Source organism: Zonotrichia leucophrys, chromosome 2 (genome assembly GCF_028769735.1).
Source record: "Zonotrichia leucophrys gambelii isolate GWCS_2022_RI chromosome 2, RI_Zleu_2.0, whole genome shotgun sequence".
Lineage (NCBI taxonomy): Eukaryota > Metazoa > Chordata > Aves > Passeriformes > Passerellidae > Zonotrichia > Zonotrichia leucophrys.
The window spans coordinates 117,340,424-117,363,129 of NC_088171.1; the positions used below are offsets into that span (position 1 = coordinate 117,340,424).

Genomic DNA, 22,706 nt, shown 5'->3' on the forward strand with positions numbered 1-22,706 from the left:
CGACGCTCGTGTGCGTGACAGACGAGGCTGCTTCAACCAGAAAGGGTTTATTAATTAAAACATATGTTAATACAGAGAAAAAAACATTAAAAATTGTGCATTACATCGTGCTTACAGTCAGTAGTAAATTATATTTGTACCGTTTAACAGGAACTTTATTTTTTTTAGAGGCACTCCCGATGTTTATAAAGAATAATTCACTTAAGGATCTTTGTTTTGTTGGCTGCTGCTTAAAGCTGCAACACCACCGCACATCATACCAATATCTTCACTACTCATTATGTAAATATTCCAATTATATTGTGTCCCTATTATTAGCAGCAATGGCAATTAAGAGTTCCCACCTCCTATGTAATATGTAAACATTAAAAAATAATTAACAGTTCAGGAAAAAATAACTGCACTCAGTGCTCTAACTGCTGAGTTATGCAAACACGCTACCACTTAATAACAGGATTAGGGCATTTTTTAAGACATTTAGGAACTTTATATTAATAGAGCTGGTGAGGTCCAAATAAAGATCAAAAAGCCCTAGCTAAATATGCATATACATATGCAATCAAATGAGGTTTCTGCTACATAAACCAGTAGCCATAGAGATGGGTTTCATAGGAAAAGTTTAAATTTTCTTGTTCACTGAAACATGGGTCATTCCTTTGTGCAGTTTACATTCACAGATTAAAATTGAAGGACTGTAATATTAAGACAATAGCTTTGGGTCTCCAACTGGTAAATTACTTGGAACTTGAGTTACACACTTGAACAATTGCCAGATAGCTGACTACTTGGTCTATTTTCTTATAAAGAAGAATTTGCAGTTCATTGAACTCCTGTATTTAAAGAGCTTTTGTATCACAAAACAGCGTATCACAAAACAGTATCACAAAATCTGAGAAAAAGAAATGTATATGAAATGCATTTTCATATAATCATTTATCTAAATATAGTTTCTTTAAATTCAGGCCCATATAAAAGTATTTTGAAAGAGAAAAATTAAAAAGGCACTTCAGGAAATTCAGAAATTGGAAGGGGAAAATAAAAGGCTGTTGTCAGTTTTGAAAGAATTTCTGGCATTGATCTTATCACAGCAGAAGAAACTACAACCAACATGTACTCTAAGGGTACTTTCACAGATTTTCCTCTTGCTAATAAAGAATAGTTTCTAGTGACTCTTGCAATAATGCCTTACTAATCACAATCTAAAGTAAGGCATTTCTAATATAACAGGATAGTTTCATTTCTCTTCCCTATTCCTATATGCCATTCCAATGTCCTAAAGATTACAAAATAATTGAAGTTATAATTTCTAACTACCTGATATAAAAGCATTTTTATGGATTCATTCATAGGAAAAATCATTTGGAATGCTTAAATATATAGCGCTTATGCAAAAACAAAACAGAGTTAAGAGCAGTTACTGTACTGAAAATAAAATTATGATACCAAGCATCTCCCATGCTGAGGTCCAAAGTGACCTCAAAGCATCCTTAAAACATACAACAGATATTTCTAAACTTCAGATCTGCAAAGGATAATCTACTTTACTCTCTGAAACAAACAGATAATGCAAACAGCTGAAAACTTTTGACTTCTGTAGTCCTCTACACTGGGGATTAAAGGATAATAATCTGAGTTGCTTATATTTGTCCATAGACAGTATCACTTTGAACAAAGAAAATAAGAATTTTCAAGGTTGTTATGACTCTTTTACCAGTTCCTCCCCCCTGATTCACACTGTCCTCTGAAGAATATGTACGTGGTGTTTTTCTATAAAACTTGAAGATTACTCTGTTAATTAGGACAAAAAGGGAAGACGCACAAGCAGCACAAAGAGTAACACAAATGTCTCACTATTGCTGACTAATTTTCAATTTGATACAAACTAACAAAAGAGCATTTTTTTTCCCTGAGAATCGCTCCAAAAAGCAGCCTCTTCACTTCTTGTAAATCAGCCCACTAGTCTCATTTCTGCAACAAACTACCCCATTCACAGTCTATTCTTTGTTTTGTATTGTCTTGACAAGCCAAGATACAAGAGCTAAGTGTAAGGTTCTGGACTACATTACTACAGATGAGTTGTCTCCAAAGACCTAACAGCAGCAGTATCAATCTGATAGTCAATGCACTCTTCAGCTTTCTGGCATACAAGTTACTCAATAACAAACAGTGTGACAAACATGTAGAATTCATTAATCTCTTCAGACATACAAACTGATAGACTCCAGTTAGTACAAAAGTGCAGCCAATATAACATTCAGTGAGTGCCCTGCAAAGACATACCGGTTTCATTCACAATGGAAATTTACATATTAAACTTATTTCCAATTCCAGTGTTCAAGAATTGATAAAATACTTGATTATTCCTAGGCAACCAGAGAAATGCTCTGAAGATAATCTGAAGATGCCATTATGAAGTCAGTCCATTCCTTGGCCAGCTCTTCAATGGAGACTTCCTCCCCCCCATATTCCTGTGGGAGAATGCTGATGGGGAAGTGTTCGGTCAGACTTTGCAAGTAGTTATTTCCATGCATGTACACCTAAACCAAAATATTAAAAGCATTTACTTGGGTATGAATGCTAGACTATTGAGTGAGAACAGGCAGCAAAGCATCTCAGTGCAAGAGCTGAATCCACAAGCTTGGTTTAACTAAATAAGTGTATTTGTTCATAATTAATTCTTAAAAAGGTGGAACTACCCTTGTGAGTTTCCCCTAGGTACTCAAACTCTGTCCTCCTCTGAATCTGAAGGCTGGTGAAGGATGGACTACAACCTGAGAACTGCATTTTATGTAGCTGTGAGCACAGGAGCCAAAGCTAACTACACACTTGTTCCAGACTGGTTTAGCAACGCTGGTGAGAGTACACACTACATCCAAACTGCTAAACTGAGCTAAACCACAGGAATACTGGTGATTTGTTTTGTCATGATATCTTATACTTGCCCTTCGGTCATTTCCAAGAAAATAGCCCTGTCTGGCTCATGGCCATTACTATCTGGTCCTGCCACACGTATTTAAAAACAAGATTATGTAGGTTCAGACAGGTGTCAAGGAAGATACTCAACAGAATCTATATATCAGCCCTTATCTTTCAGTTCCAACTGGAATTGGATTCTGGACTACTTCTCCACTTTAACTCTTTCAATACTGTAGGTTTGGTTCTTCTCTTGCTTTATTGTAGCTATTTTGAAGCCTTGTTCATTACTTCCAGTCTGATACTTTTCTAGGATTTACTGTCCTGGCGTTCACTGGCTAATGCAAATAACCAAAATCCAAACCAAAAAATAACCAAAAGGAGGCTTCAGAATCAGAACAACAATAGGCAGGGCTGCTTATTTTGTACCTTAGTCCTGCTGTTACCACTTCACTTTTCTGCCAGCTGAAAACTCCAATATGTTTCCTATGCTGCAACAAACCGTAGTCCTTGGCATGCTTTTGCATCCAAATACAAATCTATTTGCAGATCTCTAATTGCAAAACTATTTAAAGCAACTAAGGAGCTATTTGGAAAAAAACTTAGAAATTAAGTCTGACCAGTTTTTGATGCATAAATCTGGAGGTCTCTCAGAGCTAAACAGTTGTTTTCTACTAATTATGCACAGCTTGGACCATAAAACACTGCTCAGTGATCATTTTTCTCTATTATTTGTAGGCAGAGTGCTGGGAAATCCAGGACCTATTTCTTTCTAGTTCTGCAGAAGAATTGTTATGTGACCTCAAGCAAATTATTTAACCTCTTTGTGATGCTGTTTTTTCTCTTCAGAGTAGCAATAACAGCACCACTTGCAACACTCATGTTAATAATAACTGCAAATGCTTTACTGTTAGATTCTGGAGGTCTGTATGGCACTAACAAACAAAAATTATTTATGCTCCTCAGTACTCAGGAGTAACAGAGCCTAAGGAAAGTGCTGCAGATTGTCATATAAGGGTTTTGTGGCAGAAAGAAATATTTGTGTGCACTCACCCGTTGCTTTATTTTTTCAGTGAGAAAAGGCTTAATTAGAGCGAAGACTGGGTGGAAGAATAAAGGCTCATTAATCAAGTGGATACCTCGAACTTTCAATGGAAAGGAATCCTGTCAGCATACATGGAAAACAGAATAAGAAAAAGAAAACATTATTAAAAGACCTCTATTACTAAGCACAGGCCTGTAAAAACTGTCTAGTTCATAGGTTAAAGTATTTCTTCTAACCTTGCAATTCCTGCATTTTCTAGCAGTGTAAATCAAGAACAACATTTAGAAAAATCATATCTTGCTCCTCCCATCAGAAGGCAAAATCTCACCATTTTTTTCACCTCAGCAGGAGGTGAGACTGAAGATTAAAAACAAACAGAAAAACAAAAAAGAAAACTATCACCAAATTGCACATAAATATTGTACATAAACTTTGTGCTCAGACTTTCTTCTAAAGTAAAATTTTTCACAAGATTCTGCTACTAATTTACAAAATGCTATTTAGCTATGTGTTTTTATTGGCATTTACAGCCTGAAGGATAATACATAAATATATATAAACTACTGAAAATACTAATTTTAAGTTAAATAAATTATCTTTATAATTTAGAGATAAGCCTTGAAATTACTAGGAATTTGGCCAAGACAGAAGTTCAGCTTTACAACAAGATTACTGTTTTAATGAAATTGAAAAAAATATCTTCTATACAACTTTTATAATATAAACCACCTTGGATTCTACTTGCATTCATTTAAAAGGTTCCATATATTTGAAATTTAAATGAAAATATGGCAGTGCTCAAAACAAGATTTGTGCAATGGGGAAAGTACAGCTTCCCGTCACATCCCACCTGCTACTACCTATGAGATGTTTTCTGCTTATAAAAATGGTACTTCTCACAAACACACCTCCTCACTAGTTCAATAGTTGTAAGGAAGGAAAAACCCAAAGCTAACAACACATTTCTTTAGTGCCACTCCTTCTCGATATAACATATGATAAAGACCTTAAAATTATCAGCTTGTATTTCACTTAATGCTATTATGGGTTATCATATACTTAAAGCCTACTATCATGATTTTCACAAAACAGTCTTCTGCAGGGATATCAGATTTTTCAAGATAATGCCACTTATTATCCGCACTATGCTTTCCATTCCTTAGTACATACTTCCTGTCTATTAACTTCTGTTTTTTGATACAGGATAGTAATTTGCAAGACACATTTCTTGAGTAAAATACTGGGTTAAAAATAAGGTTTCTTTAATTTTACTTATAAGCATATTCTGGAGTGCATTAAGCATGTCCTGGGGTGCATCAGGCACAGCATCTCCAGCCAGGCAAGGGAGGGGATTGTCCTGCTCTGCTCTGCACTGGGGCAGCCTCACCTTGAATAACATGTGCAGTTTTGGGCACCAACATATAGAAAAGACATGAAGCTATTAGATAGCTTCAAATGAGGGCCAGGAGGATGGTGAAGAGCCTGGAGGGGAAGTAGTGTGAGGAGTGGCTGTGGTCACTTGGTCTGTTCAGCCTGGAGAAGAGGAGACTGAGGAGAAACCTCATCACAGTCTGCAATTTCCTTGTGAAGGGAAGATTTCTTCACTCTCCTGACCAGAGACAGGACCTAAGGGAATGGCCTGAAGTTGTGTCAGAGGAGGCTTATATTGGATATGAGGAAAAAGTTCTTAACCCAGAGGGTGGTTGAGCACTGGAACAGGCTCTCCAGGGAAGTGGTCACAGCTCCAAGCCTGACAAGAGTTCAAGAAGTGTTTGGGCAATGCTCTCAGCCACATGGTGTGTCTCTTGAAGTGTCCTGCATGGGGCCAGGAGTTCTGATGATTCTGATGAGTCCCCTCCAACTTAACATATTCTATGATTACATTATATTCAACAACACTAATATAATCTCTGGATAAAATTTACAAACCCAGATAAAAGTGAGGAAAGGAATCAGGGGACCAAAAAATTTAAAATTCTTTTTCTTAGAAAAGAGCACTGGAAACACACAATTTTTAATTTTTCTTTTCCATAGCGAGAATAAGCATTTCGAAGTTTGAAAAACATTACAAAAATCAGAAATAGGTCAAGATGGAAACATCATAGTCAAAGAATTTCCTGCTTTGAGATAATGAATTGAAACCTTTAGATGTACTTGCAAATCCTATTCTGCCTCCTTTCTGCTCTATTTCAAGGTTAAAAAATTTACCAGCAAAATGTTTACTACCTCAGAAATCAACCCAAACACTCTCACTAGTCCTGTTTTCATGAGAACTGGCCCAAGACTGCATAACACCAGGAGTTCTTATTCTAGATGCGCAAAGTTGGGAACACCTAATGGTTTCAATAAAGTTGTACAGTACATATCAGAAAGGAAGAACATCTGAAGTTCTGATGATATTAATTCAATGACTAAGCCTTGATTGAATTTCAGATATAAGCCTTACCAAATCAGAGCAAGAGATTATCTCCCTGGCTCTTTTCCACATCACAGGCTAACAGTTTTATTATTACTGACTTTCAAGATAACTTCTGAAGGAAAATAAGATTACAAGACTACACTGTAGCTTGCCTGCCAGTTCTCTGTCCCCTTTTTCCTTTATTTTTTTTTTCTCTCAAATCCAGTGGCAAAATTCAACTGAATTTGGCAGAAAGGAATAAGCCTTAAAGAGAGTAAAGTCCTGAGAAGTTTTGTGAAAACCAGGAGGTGAGGTAACAGTGATTTGCACAAAACAATGCTCATGTTGTGGGGAAGAAAGCAAGCAGAACATAAATGTTATACATTCTGTTGTTAGCAGATGGAAGATCACATAAGCATCAACCATACTGGTAACAAGTTAGGAGTGTCTTGATCTTAATTGCTCACAGTGCACACTATTTTTAACATTCTCTGAGACAGGAATAAATGCTTTAAATGTTGAGAAAATACACAAAAGAATGGAAGAGAAGAGATGAAACAGGATAACAAACAGACATCCTTCCAAAACTGGGCTTCATCTGCTCCTTCAGTCATGAAATTCTTGTGTTGTAACAGGTTGGTGGAGCTCTTATAAAAGAGCAGCAGTTAGAGGACATTTACTGGTATAGAAGAATAAAATTTAGGTAAAATCAAGCACAACTTGTAACTGATTTAGGATTTTGTTCCTCTAAGTTGCTTAGTCTGAGAATGCCTACAGAAGGAAAATTTACTATAGCTTGGAAGAGATGAAAAATTGGAAATCATAGCAATGAAGCTGCATAAAGCATTATGTCATACTTACTGTGAGAACAGCAGCAATTTTCTTGGCCACTGCTGGGCTGATTTGAAAAGCATGAGCAAATCTCCACCCCTGAAGGTCAAAGATGGCCTTGACTCCATTTCGCTGAGTCTCGATCTCCCTTACAATGAGCTCCGATGTGATGAGACTTACACGAAACACGTCATATGCTGTAAACAAACTGGGATCCCATTGTCCTGAGGAGAAGATAGATTACCCTGCATTACCATGAGAAAACCCCATATACTTGCACTTTTTCTTCCTACAGCTTCTAACGTGCTTCTCAGGAAAAAGAATTAATCAGCAAGAACAAAGTTCCTGAAATAAACTGGTTTGGCAGTACATAAGTTAATTTGTGTACTTGCTCTCTCATACATCTTTGATGCTCTTTTAGTAGATGGTGCCACATAATGTAGCATGCCCTAGCTATAGCCACAGACCCAGTACAAGGTACAATTCAGTAACACTCATGCTAGCAGAAGCTGCAGATCATCAGTCCAATCAATTAATGTAATTGCTTTTCAGCACTGCCATTTTCTGGCACAACTCAGTGAATCTCACTTTTTTTTTTTCTGAGGCCTGAGTGAAAAATTGCATGGGATGAGCCCTAACCCTAGATGAAAGCTTTAGAGGGCACAACTACCTACCTAACTAGATGATAATAAGACAGTTCTTTGAAAGTTGGCAAAAATAAAGTCTCTGTCCAAAACAAACATAAAGAGACATGGTGTTCATTTAACTATGTACTTTTTGAAAGTACTTTTAGGAGGTGCATCAAGCATTTTCCAAGTGGGGTTTGCTAGGGCTCTTTGGCTACAAGTAAACAATGAAAGGCTGGTGATCATCCCAGCCTAAACTAAATGTTGATATATGACAAGGTGTACACCTTTGTTTGTGTTCTCCCTACTCTGTGCTGTGTCTGCATCAGTACCACAGTCTCAGCCCATGGCTTTGACAATTTACATGAACTCAAATCATTTTTGGGACACTCAGAGCCAAAAAACCCACATAATCTTACAAGTTTCAACCTTCAAGATTCTTTTGATGCAACAAGAATTTCTCTGAAAAGAAAATTAGGTTCTTCATAAGGGATTTTACAGCTTTAGCCATACCAATATATAAGTAAAATTATTTAATTGTTATAGCTCAGTAAATTCACCTCTATATTAACACAAATGCATTTCTAGCAAGGAACGTAAACATATTACCATTCTTGTTAAGATATTTTGATATGATCTAGTTTTATCAACCCCTGCAGTTGTACCCATAAAATATTTTTGATTTGCTGCTGAAATGGTGATAGTTAAAAAAGTAAACCACAAAATGAAACAAAGCAAACAAACAAAGCCTAAAAACTTCAGTGTCAGAATCAGGTGTGAAACTGTTCCAAGCAATTTTGTCACTCACCAATTCTGTATATTAGAACTTTGCTTCCATGTGGGTCTCTTGACCTTAGGACTCCGTGATAGCCAGCTTGCAAAAGACCAAGAATAGAAGATGGTTGTAAATCTGCACTTATTTCTGGGCATTCAATTCTCCACTTCTGATAATTCTTCAATAACTGGAAAAAAAATTTAATTTGGATGTCAGGTAAGCATCAGCTATTATAGGAGGAGCACAGTTAAAAATATATTTTCCAAATGTGGTCACAGTCAGTTTTAATTCATTAAATTAGCTATAATTTAATTGTATATTTTAATCAAATCACTCCTAGAAACAGAAGGTTGTTATACTGGATCAACTAAGTAAGTAAATTGCCATGATGAATTTAAAACCCAGGGATATCATTAATGGACTGCAGTTGTCATTTTGTGTCAGAAAGAAAACTGGATGTACAATAAGCCTGTAGCTTCTATATAAAATGAATCTAAATCCCATTTTTTTCTTCTCAGGTTACCTTTAGGATTGCTCATTTTGCTACTTCATCAGACTCCTTCAAGGTTTTTTAAATTTAGATGTGCAAAATTTTATGGAGGAACATTCTCTTTCACTCACTCACTCTCTCCTTCCCTAATTTTACGCTATTTTTTACATCAGTAATTCTAGCTTACTGTTTGAAACAGGTATGCTCATCAGCATACCCCAAAACATTTTTGAGGTCTCTTCTACCCCTCTGAAATGAGAGAATACAACACAGTAGTGGGTCCATTACACATTTGACAGTTTCCCTCCCACAGAGTGGAAATAATGACATCCTGCCAGGTTAAAAGAGAGATCCTGTTTGTTGCCAGGGACTTGGTCAGCCTGATTCTCGAGGCTGGGCAGCAGCACCATACCCAGCATTTCTACAGGAAGAGCTGGGTGTTGAAAGGCCATGGACTAGTGCTAAGCAAGAGGCAATTACAGGTGTTCCTTTGTGAGGTAATCTGTGTTGAGGAATTACAGGCAGCACTGTGAAAGCTCATCTCAGAGATGAATCGTGAAAAATTATGTTGATAATGCAGTAGTTCTAATTTCCAAGTCTTTTCTCCTTTAATATTAACTAAGTGTTTGTGGGGAAAATAAACTATGCCCTGCAATGAAAATTTATTTAAGACATTGTGCATAAATAGGAAGCTATGCAAGACTGTCTTCTAAAATGCTTCCTCTCTGCTCATCAACTAAAATTTGCCTCTGCTGTATCACCTCTGCTAAGGTTATCACTAAGCTTGGAAAGCAGAGAGATAGCTATTACAAGTAATTCATATTTTGTTTTAATTTCCTCAATGGCTATGACTTAGAGGTCTAACCCAAGACCTTCAAAGTAGCTGAGAATCACAATTTTTCAGTACCCTGTTTCATGGCAAACCAAAAGGTAGCTTTAAATCTTAAAGGTGGCATGCACAGACTAGCTTTTGAAATTGCTTCTATATTTCATCAAACAGGAATACCCAATCTGATCCTGTGCACAGTTTCACAAATTAAGAGTGTTCACTTCACTGAAAACATCGATCAAAAGTCTTTTATTTGCTATAATTTGTATTAACAGAAATTTTTTTTTCCTTTACCAATTACTCTGTATTTTGCAACAGAAATACCAAAATTAAAAGAGCTGTCAGGTCCAACTAATAGAACATAACTGTAAAAAAGTTAAAATTTTCTTGTATCTATGCAAGTATAATTTTCTTCAGTATTTTCATTGGAAGAATGATCAGAAGGAACTTCAGTAAAATTGAATTAATCCCTACAGACTCTTAGAGGGAGACGTGGAACTCAGCATCCTGTAGCTCATAGCATGCTCATGTCAGATAATTAATGCTACCCTTCCCTCTATTTTTATGCTTCTTGTATCATTCTACATAAAACATTATTTTTCTTCAGCTTAATGCTTTTCTGCTCAGATTAAGGTTGAATTATTTTGAAAGTCTCTCAAGTGAATTGCCATGAGGAAACTATTTATAAAACATTGTTGTTTATCAGCAAAATTTACATAAAAATATATGGCGCACTGATTAGAAATTAGCGATATTTTTAAGCACACAGAGCCTAAAAATACATATTTAGATCCAAAAATTAAACGTATATATATGTGTGTATATATATATATACATACATATATATATACACATATATATACACACACACACACATATATACCATGCTAGAATCCCACTTGATTTGGCACTGAAAGAACACAGATAAAAGGTTTATCCTAACTCATCACCACAGAAAGAAACATTTAACCATTAGGAGAATTTTATTAGAAGTCTGTTGACTGCATCCAATCAGTTTTAGCCTAGGTTAATTTTAAAACTAACAAACAAACGAGGTGAAGGAAAGAGGGAGGAAGTAGGGAAAGTAAGTTAATTTGTGGAACAGTTCACTACAATTGCAAAGACAGGCCTGTTGAGGTACCCTGATTATCTCATTCTGTCAGCACTTGACTGTCTGTCTGCAAAGGGCACTGTTTGAGCAATCCCAACTGCTTTGTGCCAGACAGCAATGTCAACATTGTTTCTTCCTTGCTCTTTCCAAAACAGACTCTGAAATAGCAGCAAAATACAAAACCAGCCTGAAAACAACTATGCAGACATCTGTCCCTTTGTAATTTGCCACTTTTCTTCTAAAATCTGTGGTACCACATCATCATGCAGATATATAAACACCTCTTTGAAGAACTCCCTGACAAAACTAAGATGAGAATAAAAATGACACATTAATTCAATACCCTATATAATCCTGTCTAGTCAATACAGATAGATATCATTTTCAAGATATTTACATTTTCTAAATTGGAAACAAGGATTTAAGTTCTTGGACTTTGGAAGAAAGAGCGTGGCATTTTCAGCTTGTGATGCACTCAAGATCCTTACAGAAGGCATAGTTAACCTACTTGCACACCCATTAAGGAGAAAATATATGGTTGGAATACTTCTGAAACTTCCCATGACACAAAGTGGTGCACCTTTCAGACACATAACTTGGCTAAGCCTAAAGCATGCTTCCCTTGGCAAAAAAATCACAAAGTGCTGAAGAGTTCTCAGATTTTGAAGATCTAATCTAATTACCTAAAATTATTTAATTCTGAAATAAAAGTCAGCATTAGACAACTTCCATGGAATCTACAGCTAGTTTTGGCAGATATTCTGTAAATTTTTATTTATGTAAGCAACCCCTTTCTTACAGCTGGAGATAGTCAAGTCTCACATGGCCACTTAAAAGAGTAATCTTTAAGCATAAAAGGAATTCAAACACTAGCAGTGGTTTAGAGGTTTTCTAGTTTTACACTGTTTAAGCACAGAAATTCATGTATAATTTTTTTTCAAATAAGATTCGTTTTCAGCAGGGTAAAACATAAATGTTGCATATAACAATCAGTTTGGATATAGATGAAACAACCTAATCTCAGGAAACACAGACACATTCATTACTCAGTATAAAAAATGGCTCACACACTTGATGACACAAGAAAAACATCTCAATGTATAATTATCTGTGTTTACAAATGGAATAACCTACTTAGCATCTGCTCAGCATCTCAAAATAGATGCAAGATAACTTGATAAAGGGGGGAAAGCTGGATGAAAAACTCCAGTGTCTGTAGTTCAGCATTAATTAAGAGGTTTTTTCCCCTGATGTCTGTTGGGGACAGTTCCAGATTTCTGAACATTAGAGATTACAAAGTTATCAATTAAACCAAGATCCAGATCCTACAAACACAAGTGAACTTGGTACTTAGAAGCAAAAGAACTAGAACACATTGGGCTTGTTAGAGAAACAAATGCATCTGTATATGTAAGTTAATTATATTTTTCTTGATTAATAATTATTTAGTTATAGTAATGTGGATGATAGGCAGAATTAGGCCTCTGTTGTGTCAGAAGTTGTAAAAATGCACACAATGCTTGGAGAAAAAGTGTTTTTTACTGGTATTCTTTGCAGGAGAAACCGTAGCTCAAATTTCAGAATATAAACCTTTACACATATGTATTTTATATTGCTTTTTATATATGCCTGTATGAATGTACCCAGAATTTAAACATACAACATACACAGACAAAAAATTTAAAATATTTTATGGAGACACAGAATTTTCCTAATTCTTCGTGCATTACTTCCTTGTCACTGGAAAAAGACTGGCATGTGCTGGCTTAGCACAAAGGGAAGCCTGGCTGACTGATTTGTGTTTCCTCAAGATTCAGCTCAGAGAGCTAGTAAGGGCTCTTCCATCCTTTTCAAGGAATTCCTTGGTATTGACAGAAGAAAAGCAGCCAAGTAACTGATTTCAGCTTAGCATTTATGCTTGAATGATGTGGAGATCCTCAGGGATAATGTCTGAGACTCAGCAGTGTGTTTGACACTACAGAAAACACCACCTCTTGTACACCATAGTCATCCTAAGTGACTCCCTTGCAGCAGAAGGCACCAGGAAATCTTCATTCCTCCACAAGTCAAATGCAAAACCAAAGTCTGGCTACACTCCTTGGTATCAACCAGAACTCCTAAAAGAATCCTAGATATTTAGGGGTTTTCAGTGCCAAAGTGATGTTTACATATGTATGTAATGAAAACCCCGTGCACAGAGTTTCAATGCCAAACATTTTTCTTCTGTTCCCCAGAGTATAATCTATTTCAGGTACAAAAAGACGGCATTCCAAAGTCCCTGAGAGTCAGTCCTATGCAAGAGTTATAGGATGCAATGCATACTAAAACAGGAAGAAACAATTATGGCCAAAAGGAGATGCTTGTTTTCCAGATTTCACATATCACTAGTGAATCCAAGTGAGAGTGGTTTTGGTGATAACAGCAAAGTCAAACATACACACACAGCTGGTACATTCAAAAAGGGGCAGACACTGATCTCTGTGGTGACCTGTGACAAAACATGAGGGAATGGCCTGAAGTTGTGTCATGGGGAGTTTAGGCTGGGTATCAGAAAAAGGTTCTTCACCCAGAGAATGGCTGGGCACTGGAGCAGGCTCCCCAGGGAAGTGGTCACAGCACCAAGCCTGGCAGAGCTCAAGAGGCATTTGGAAAATGCTCTCAGGCACACAGTGTGACTCTTTGACAGGGTGTCTGTGCAGGGCCAGGAGCTGAACTTGAACGATCCCAGTACGTCCCTTCCAACTCAAGATATTCTGTGATTCTGTGAGAATAGTCTGTTATTGAGCTTAACTGAATGATCACTGTGTTCAAGAAATTGAGATAGTTTTATCTCTTCTTCAAGTCCTTCAATTCCAGATACCTGTTTCAGTGCCGGATTTTCTTCTAGCATGAGAGATATCAATATATCATTAAAAGCAAGTCTGGAATTGCCATTAGAAAAATGGAAAAAATTGCTGTTATGAGTCACCATAAAGGATTTGGAAATGGAATGTCTTGATACAATCTACCTGATTATTCTTTTCTGAAGCATTTCCAAATGTTGATAACTGACATCAGATAAATCTGTGTCAATTATTTACCAGAAATGCATCAAAGAAACAGTCTGGTCATATGCCAGACTCTTGATTCATAGTTAAGGCTAAGTATAAGCCTGTACTAAGATGCTGGACAACCTTTGCTTATATGCATTGACAGGACCACTAACTTCGATTATCCCTTAGCTGCTCTACAAATACCATGCAGTAGTACATGGAAACCCAGTGGGCAAAGAGAATCTTATTGGCCTGAACTCCACACCAAGAGGCAACATCAGATCAGGACAAGAGGGAAGAGCCACTCTCAGGACTGATGGCAGGAGAGCTCTGCCTAGGCTGAAGTGCTAACATAACTTCTGCGTGAAGTCACACTTGGGTTAGATGAATGTACAACTTGGGACCACGAGAGATTTTTGCACAATAGTTCTTTTTGGCCTTGATATACCAATTGCAATAAATACATTCCTGTGGGGGAAAAAAAAAGAAAGAGGAAAAAAAAAAGCTTCTGTTATTCTTCCCATACTGTAAGACAAGTATTCTAGAAAATGGTGTCAGCTGGTATGTAGTAGATTAAGTGCAAGTAGCTGTAGCGCTTGGAGAACTGAAATTCTAGACAGAAACGTTAAACACAGGCTGGTTTTGAACATCGGAATCTCTTAATTCAAAGGAAGGTTTGAAATTCAGAAACTTAGCAGCCTGTGGAGACCCAGAAAATCTTAAAAGATTTTAAAATGACAACTTTTTCAAAGGAGGTCAGTGTTGAGGGCTGATTCCCAAGAGAAGCATAGGAAATTTGCTACTTCATGGACTCCCATCTCTAAACCTTGTCTAGATTCCACACTCCCAAAGATTAGTCCTACCTACCTAACATACCTCACAATCCCAGCAAAGTGCAAAAACATACAGGCCAAATTCAGAAATGCAACTGTCCTGTCTATAGGATTACCAGCAACAACCAATTACAATGCAATTAGGAGTGGATATTAAGGAATCCATATGTCCTTATTAGGCCCTTTAAGCATTTTGGAACCATGGAACACAGGAAAAAAAATGGCTTTTGTTTGGAAAGGAAAATAAAAACCATGGTCCTACAGTGGCTAGTGCACAACTTTGATACAAATAATCTTGTGAACCTCAAGTAAAAGTAAGATACATAAAACAAAAGGAATCTGACTTCACTCGTTGGTTCTTCTGTTGAGGAGGAAAGGTTTAAAGCTATGATGCAAATGTCATGAGTCAAATGAAAAGAACAAAAATACAATTTTTAAAGCTATTTATGATTAAGGGCCTAATTCAATTTCTCAATTTCCTTTTTTAGCTACCTTGATCCTGCAATACATCCATATGTAAACAATCATCTCTTATGGTGAGTAAACTTGGAAAACCTACAGTTCAGAGAAGTCAGAAACTAACAGGTGAAGAAACCAATAGGTGAAGTCTGTTGGGCAACGCAGTGTAAACAACAGAAAATTCCATGGAAACACAGCTTTCAGTTGGCACATGTGAATCAAAGCTTTTGCCCTGGGAGGATTTGGAAATACTTTCTGTTCCAAAGGTTTAATGGCTATCAATCTTCCATTTCAAAAAATAACAAACTGATAACAATCTGTGCCTCTGGATATTAAAAATATGTGTGCTCTGTGGCAAAAGGCATACAAAGAGCCGGGAAAGTACCACAACTTACCAAAGCCTGCTAGGAGTTCTGTAAAAGACTAAACTCCAAGCAAAAAGAAGTTTTTACTCATAGTTTTACAGTAATTATAAGTCTGTAGCGAAACTAGCACGCCTGCTAGTAACCTGAGCCTGATAATCATGACAAGGGTGTCCTTTGAAGGATACCATTTCCTAATCGGAGCTGTGACCTTACCACACTTACTGTATCGGCGAGTGACTGTACCGCGCTTACCACAGCCTGTGTTACCACACCGGCACCGCGCTGAGCCAGCACATTGATTCGGTGCCGTGCCGAGGACACGCGTGACAAGCAATCATTAGTTACACCCTGGGACTCCGCGCTCGGCCTCGCCCGACCCGGCAGAGCAGGGCACGGACCCACCCCACAGCCTGTCCCAGCAGCCACAGCCCGAGCCCGAGCCGGGGCTGCCCTTCCCGAGCCCGGCTGCTCCCGTCCTCGGGCACCGGGACTTGCCGCCGCCGCCGCTCCTCACCCTCCAGGCCAGGTCCATGTGGAAGTCTCGGGCGCGCAGGAACCGCACCAGGAAGGCATCGGAGAGGGGCTGCGACCAGCGCTGGCCGGGCTCTGCCTCGGCCCGCCGCCGCAGCTCGGACACGGCACCGCGCACCCGCGGAGAGTGGTCGGGCAGGTCATTGAGGTGCCCCGCGCCCGGCAGAGCCTGCGACATCCCCGCGGCACGGCCGAGCTCAGCCCCGCCGCCGGCCCCGGCCCATTGAGGGGAGCGCGGCGGCGGCGGAGCCCGGCCCGGTTCGGCTGCCCCCGCCCCCGCGGGGTTAACCCCTGAGCGCCCTCCCAGGCCCCGGCCTGGGAGCGGCAGGTGCGCCGCCTCCCCGGCCTGCCTCTTCTGGGCTTGTCTTCTCCACTTTTACGGACTTGACCGGTTTTTTAGGATTATACGTTTTAAGCCCATCTCCTGTTTTTCTCTTCCAGCCCCAAAAGTGAGCCTGACCTGCTCCCTGTGGAGGGCGAGGGGTGGCCCTACGGGGCAGGGAGAGCCCCGCCGCTGGGACCCGCGACGCCCACCGCAGGAACGTCATCCCGGGCCCCGGGAACGCGCTGAGGGTCGTGGCCTCTCCCCCCCTTTTTTTTTTTTTGGCTAAAATAATCCATCTTTAGATACTAAATCGCAAAGTGCTGCAACTTCATTGCAGCTGGGAAATGAAGTGTAAAGTGGGGATCCCTGCTTGTGCAGAACTGCCTTGGAGCACCTCATCCTTAACGTAAATATGCGATAATGAAAATATATTCACTCTGCCAGGAGAAAGGTTGAATTCAATTTCACCCCCTTAGTCCAACTTTGCTGCCCAGCAGTGAGTTCGATTATGAAAGGTAAAGAGTTCATGGCTGTTACTGTATTTTGTATTTTTAGTAGCACCTTTTCCTTGTATTAGGTTTCCTTTGAGATCTCTCTGGTCTACTTATGCTAAAAGCCTGATTTCATCTAATATACAATTAATAAGGCATGCTTAGGTCTAGTAAAAGGTTTACAAAACTTTGTTCCATATTACTTTCCCCTGTTCTGGCTTTCTACAGTTAATACTTTCTTTTTGATCAACATTTTGTTAATATCTAACCATGTCTTGGACTCTTAAACACTACTGAAATGTCTACAGGTATCCCCCTCAGCTTTCCAAATGTGAAAAACATCTGCCTAGCTAAAAGCAGATAGGTAAACAGTGGGAGGAGGGGGCTTTTCTGCCCCCCCTCCAAAAAAAAAAAAAAAAAAAAATGGCAGAAACTCAAGGGACTGAATAGGGAATACAAGCAGGGAGAAAGTATTGGAGGAAAGGATAAAAACTGGGAAACGTGTGTGTGTGCAGTCAAGAGTATTTAGATGTGGATATCTGGGCAAGGAGGTGTGAGGAAGTGTGGGCTTACCCTTGAAGAAGAAGAAAAAGCAAGCTGGAAATACAGCAAGAAACAGAGATAACAGAATATGGAGGAGACACTAACAACAGGTTTAAAAAAAACCCATTCCTTTTGTTTCTGGGCAGAGCTTCCACGGGAAAGATTTGCATGCAAATGTGTAACCCAACCATGGGTGGTAGGAGACAAACAAAGCTAAATCACAGAAATTTCATGCAGTGATTTTAAACACCACTTCATAATTTTTGAGCACTTACTTTTGCCATCTCAGAATTCTTCCTACTTAGTGTTTCATCTGTGAAAACAAAAAGAGCAAGAGAATACAGATACTTTTCATTAGACTGATCAGCTGAGCAACTCATAGCTTCTAACTCGCTTTTCTACAAAATTCATTTTGTGATTTTGGCTTCATATATGAACAAAGTGAGTTATACAAGCAGTTTCAATGATTTCCTTCAGGACTCAGTTACAAAAATATCTGTAAATTGAGAGTTTTTTTAAAAATTCTTCAAATGAGGCTGCATTAGTAAGACTAATGAGAACTCCTCTCTCTGACAATGAAGATGTGATGTCATCGAGGCTTCCTTCAGAGGTGCCAGCATGTTGGATACTTGACCCTTCACCAGAGCAATTAAGACCTGTTGCAAGATGAAGCTTGTAAGTAAAGTTTTTGTTTTGTTTAATTACATCTGGAAAAGAGGTCAAGTGTCTGAAAGCTCTGTTTAAATAAATTGTGCCTGTTTGTAAAGTTTGCCTTGTTTGTGTCCTTGGACCAGGATGATTATTCTTATAAAAAAAGACTTGAAAATATGACAGCAGCTCTTTGATGTTTCCTTTTGGCATATCCCTATGACTTTTAACAGATAGCTGGAATTTGCAGCCCTTCAAGAGAATATTTACATCCGAGTAAAACCCAGATAATACTTTAACAGGTCTGTGAAAAGTGCTCAAGAGGCAAGGAGGCAACTATCTTAGATTGACTGTAACATACACATGTACTTTACAAGATTCTATAAAAACTGTAAAAGGTTTTTGAGTTTCAACCCTACAGTGGTAGTTGTATGTTTTTTTTCTGTGAATGATATGGATAAATAGAAAGACCTTGTCTTTCATGCACATGCATTTAAGTTAACATTACTATACAAGTTTCATTAGGATCACATAAATGCTGAACACTTAATTCCAGACATTGATGGTTGCAGGAGATTAGCATCTCTATTAATTATGTTCTAGTTAACTTGCTCAATGCAGAGAACATGGAAAATCATGGAATGTTTAATTTTCAGATCTTTGATTTTTAGGAATTTTTAGGAATATTTGAAACATGTAAATGCAGACTTGTGAATCAGGAAATCAAGATAAATATTGAGAGAGTTGATTTATGGTGCTAAACAGATTGCTCTTTCCTCTTGCCTATTTAGTCAAAGAAGTACACACCAGATAAAGCAAAGTAACCCCACATCCCCAATAGAATACAAGTATTAATTCTACAAGATTATCACATATTCCAGGGTGAACAGGTGTTTGGTATGAATGACAATATTTATTAACTAGAGAGACATGATATTCCATGTACATGAAAAAAATATTATCTATCACTCTGGTATTTATTATGTACAGGTAAAAAAATCCAGAATCCCTCCAAACCAATAGTCCTGTACAAGCAAATTTCCAGTGGAATTCAGAGCAAACAGCCATATCACTTCAAGCTTGTCATAGGAATCTGTTCATGTAAAGAACTGGAATATTATCGTTTGGAAGTGGAATATTATTGTTAAATCTTTGAAGCTAAGCAAAGTTGAATTGTGATCTCATGACTGTATCTGAAGGGTGACCATTTTGTACAGAAAAAAAGGAATGTAAACCAGGAAAAAGGAATGTCACCCTTCTCTGAATCCATTCTGTAAGAATACTTCAGCATAGTAGTGCTCAAGATGTCAGCCTTTCACTGAAACCCTAAAGTGTAGCAGATCTGGTTGCAGTGTATATTTTCTGATTTTTCTGTCTTAATTTCTCCATGACCCATCCTCCTGTTTGTCTGCTCACTGGTGCTGATAGCATTGTTTGAAACTATGTCAAACCTTCTTTTATTGTACTGGACCAAAAGCTTGTAACAAACTGTGTAGCAAGGTTGGTTGGTGACTCAGTGACTTAGTAACAACCTCTGAAAGTCTTGCTCTGCAGTGTAATTCAGCAGTCTCAGCTGGTAGGTATATGGCAGAGAACTTATCTTTCATTTTACACCACAGTAGACTATTTGCAAAGCCACCTTGGTGTAAAAATAATTTTTAAAAAGCATGTAATTTAAGCACAGTCCAAGCTTCTACTTAAACTAAACCTGCTTTGCTCTGTAAGGCACTGCAATCCTCAGTGTGTGATGAGATAATGAAAAACATTCAAGGCCAGGAACTGGCAGGGTCACTCAAGGACTGAGTGAGCTATGAAGCCTTTGATCCTGCTCTCTTGCTATAGCAAGAGTATGAATCATCTGCACCAAACTGGATGCAGAAGTGATGCTTATTCACTGCCAGGTTTATGGACATCCCCTCGAAGTCTGAGCATGTTCTGAAAGCAATAAGGACTCGGTAGACCCAGCCCTGTCACATGGCTGTGAGAATATGCATCACACTCTATATAAAGGGAGAAAAGACTTGTGTAGGTTCCTTAACTCTCATCTCTTCCTCCTACTCTGCTATCATAATTTTCCTTTCATATACTGAATTAAAATGGGTCTATGCTACCTGCAATTTGTATTGTCTTAACACATAGAAAACTTTAAGATGAGTCATTGACAACTTAATTTCATTTAACATCAGCTTCTCTGTTTCCAGCTGAAGGCCAATCATCTCCACTGAATTTCCTAATGTACATTTATTAGCATGTAAAAGCACTGTCCACTGCCTTGACAGCATAAAGCTTCACAGGCTTGGGCATCAATATTTTACTTACAAAAGAGCCCAAGTGGGAGAAGCCACATTAGAACCCTAGCCTGTGGATACATTTCTACTCTTCCTGAAATGGTACCCATCCTCTTTGCTGATGACCAGGGATCATGATGAGGTAAACCTGAGGGATTAGAAATACTACCCAGTGTGAACTAAAATTGGATTATAATGTGTCTGCAGCTGGTGGCATGTCATAGAGTCAGTTTAGACTGGAAAACTTTCTGCGGGGTAGGCACCAATGTCGGCTCTTCAGTATGGCTGCTGTCACTGGGATATGTCAAAATTTTTTGCCCTTTGTAAGACAGCAAAGTTGTGGAAGTCCAGAGAACAACTACTTTTAAATAAAGTCTGTTGATATAATTTCAGAGGAAATGTGTGGTTTTCAAGAGTGTTTTTCCAGAAGCTGTGTTGAGAAGTGACTGTCAATTGTTGGCTGTTGCAAGTTAACAATTGACAGGTTTTAGATGATGAAATCAATGTGGCCCAGTTTCCAGTGGACCAGTGTTGGCAGATGGTGGAGGCCTGCTGCCTTCTCTGTGTGGGTTGTTCCTGGAGCCAAGATCCTCTGCCTGACAGGGACAGGGGTGCTGTGCTGGACCCACACACACGGGCTGACTCGTGAGCCTGTGTGGAGAGGAGAGAGGTGAGGGCAGTGGAACTCATGCTGCAGATCTCCTTTCTCCAGGCATTATACTTTGTAAGGACTAAACACCTTTGGGCCCTCGCCTTTCTGTCTGCAGTCAACATTAGCTTGGGTTCAAAAGTTATGAGAGAGAGACAGACAGGTCAGAGTCTGACTGACAGACAGAGAGAGGGCCAGGCAATGTGATCCCATTTATTTCCTTGAGAATAAATGAAATCATACACAAAACTGTAGATTGTATGGTGGAGGGTGGGATTTTCCAAAGCTCCTAGACCCAGCATGGTAACTTTATTTATGCACTTCATCTTAACTGAGATTAAAGGAGAATTAGGAACCTAAGTAACAGTTAAAGTCTAACCTAAATGACTCTAATAGGATTTGCTGTATCAATTGATTAGCCTTAACCCCACTTGCTGTATTTAAAATGGTAGATGATAGGAGTTTTGGCACTGATTTTGAAGAGTCTACCATTTTATAAAGTTTATATAAAAGCAATGATGATGCCTGAAAACCTTGAAAAAATGTACAATTACAACATTATGTGTCTCCTAATTCACACTCTGGTAAAAATGTCACTGGGGAAACAAAGCTTTAGATTGCTGACAAACAGTCAGCAATGATGAAGCGATGTTGGTATAAGTTTTTGCAGTGGTAAAAATAAATAAAATAAATATTGGGTAAGAGATCCCTCATTTTCTATAGCCAGCTAAAACATACAGTGTGTCAGAGAAATGTTGCAAAGGCACAATCAAGGCAGGCCTTCATTTGGTTTTCAATACTTTTACGTGCAGGGTGTGCAGCAAAGAGCCATATGTTGTGGTAGATAAGGTGCACTGACACTGTCAGGACCTGTGAGCAAATTCTGGCTGATAACTATTGCAGCAAGGATTGCAGATGAAAGTAAGCAGAGTGATGAGAAGTAGAGATGTAATACCTTTGTCTGCTGGGAAATGTAAAACTAAGACTGGTATGACTCACTATCAAAATTAATTTCTCCCAGTCAAATGGAAAGCAAATTTCATCAGTGGGACCAATATTTTACTCTCAGGAATTTTTTTTACACAGAAAAGTTGATTTTAAAGACTAATTAGCTTTAAAATGCTATTTCTTTAAACTGTGAACAAGGACTTTTCTGCATGTTTTTCAAATAACAAGTTATTTATAATAAATATAAATAAATCTGTCCAGAGGACAACCATCCATTTGCATCCATTACTGCATTCCAAGATTAAAAAATTTGCTTTCATTTTGTATTGTAAACCCCAAAATCTATGAGAGCATTCTGTATCAAAATATTTGTCTTTGAATTTAAAATGTCAGATGGATATTTACAAACTGTATTTGCACTGACTAGATCATCAGCATTGGACATTTCAGGACAAAAATTCAAACTGGCAGATCTCTCTACATGGAGATTGGTAATTCTCTGTGAAAGGCTTGAGTTTAAATGAGGAATATCTTCTTCAAAGAAATGATACTGAGTAGTTTTATTGCAAAACCCAG

At 38.4% G+C, this 22,706-nt stretch overlaps 1 protein-coding gene across 1 annotated transcript; it reads right to left on the bottom strand.

Moving 5' to 3' along the window:
* Positions 1-60: 60 nt before the first annotated feature.
* On the bottom strand, positions 61-16,513 carry TTPA (alpha tocopherol transfer protein). Its single transcript, XM_064703523.1, has 5 exons — positions 16,222-16,513; positions 8,622-8,775; positions 7,218-7,411; positions 3,967-4,077; positions 61-2,537 (listed from the first exon to the last, which is right to left on the bottom strand). The coding sequence occupies exons 1-5, from the start codon at positions 16,414-16,416 to the stop codon at positions 2,364-2,366; spliced, it is 828 nt and encodes a 275-aa protein (XP_064559593.1). The 5' UTR covers positions 16,417-16,513; the 3' UTR covers positions 61-2,363.
* Between the last annotated feature and the right edge of the window lie 6,193 nt (positions 16,514-22,706).

What these genes read in the sequence shown, in the direction of transcription:
- TTPA (XM_064703523.1), bottom strand. Translation starts at nt 16,416, where the DNA reads ATGTCGCAGGCTCTGCCGGGCGCGGGGCACCTCAATGACCTGCCCGAC. An exon ending in ACATGGACCTGGCCTGGAGG is followed by an intron (nt 8,776 to 16,221) that starts GTGAGGAGCGGC and finishes TTTTTTTTCCAG; the next exon opens with TTATTGAAGAATTATCAGAA. An exon ending in CTGAAAAAATAAAGCAACGG is followed by an intron (nt 2,538 to 3,966) that starts GTGAGTGCACAC and finishes ATTTTGGTTTAG; the next exon opens with GTGTACATGCATGGAAATAA.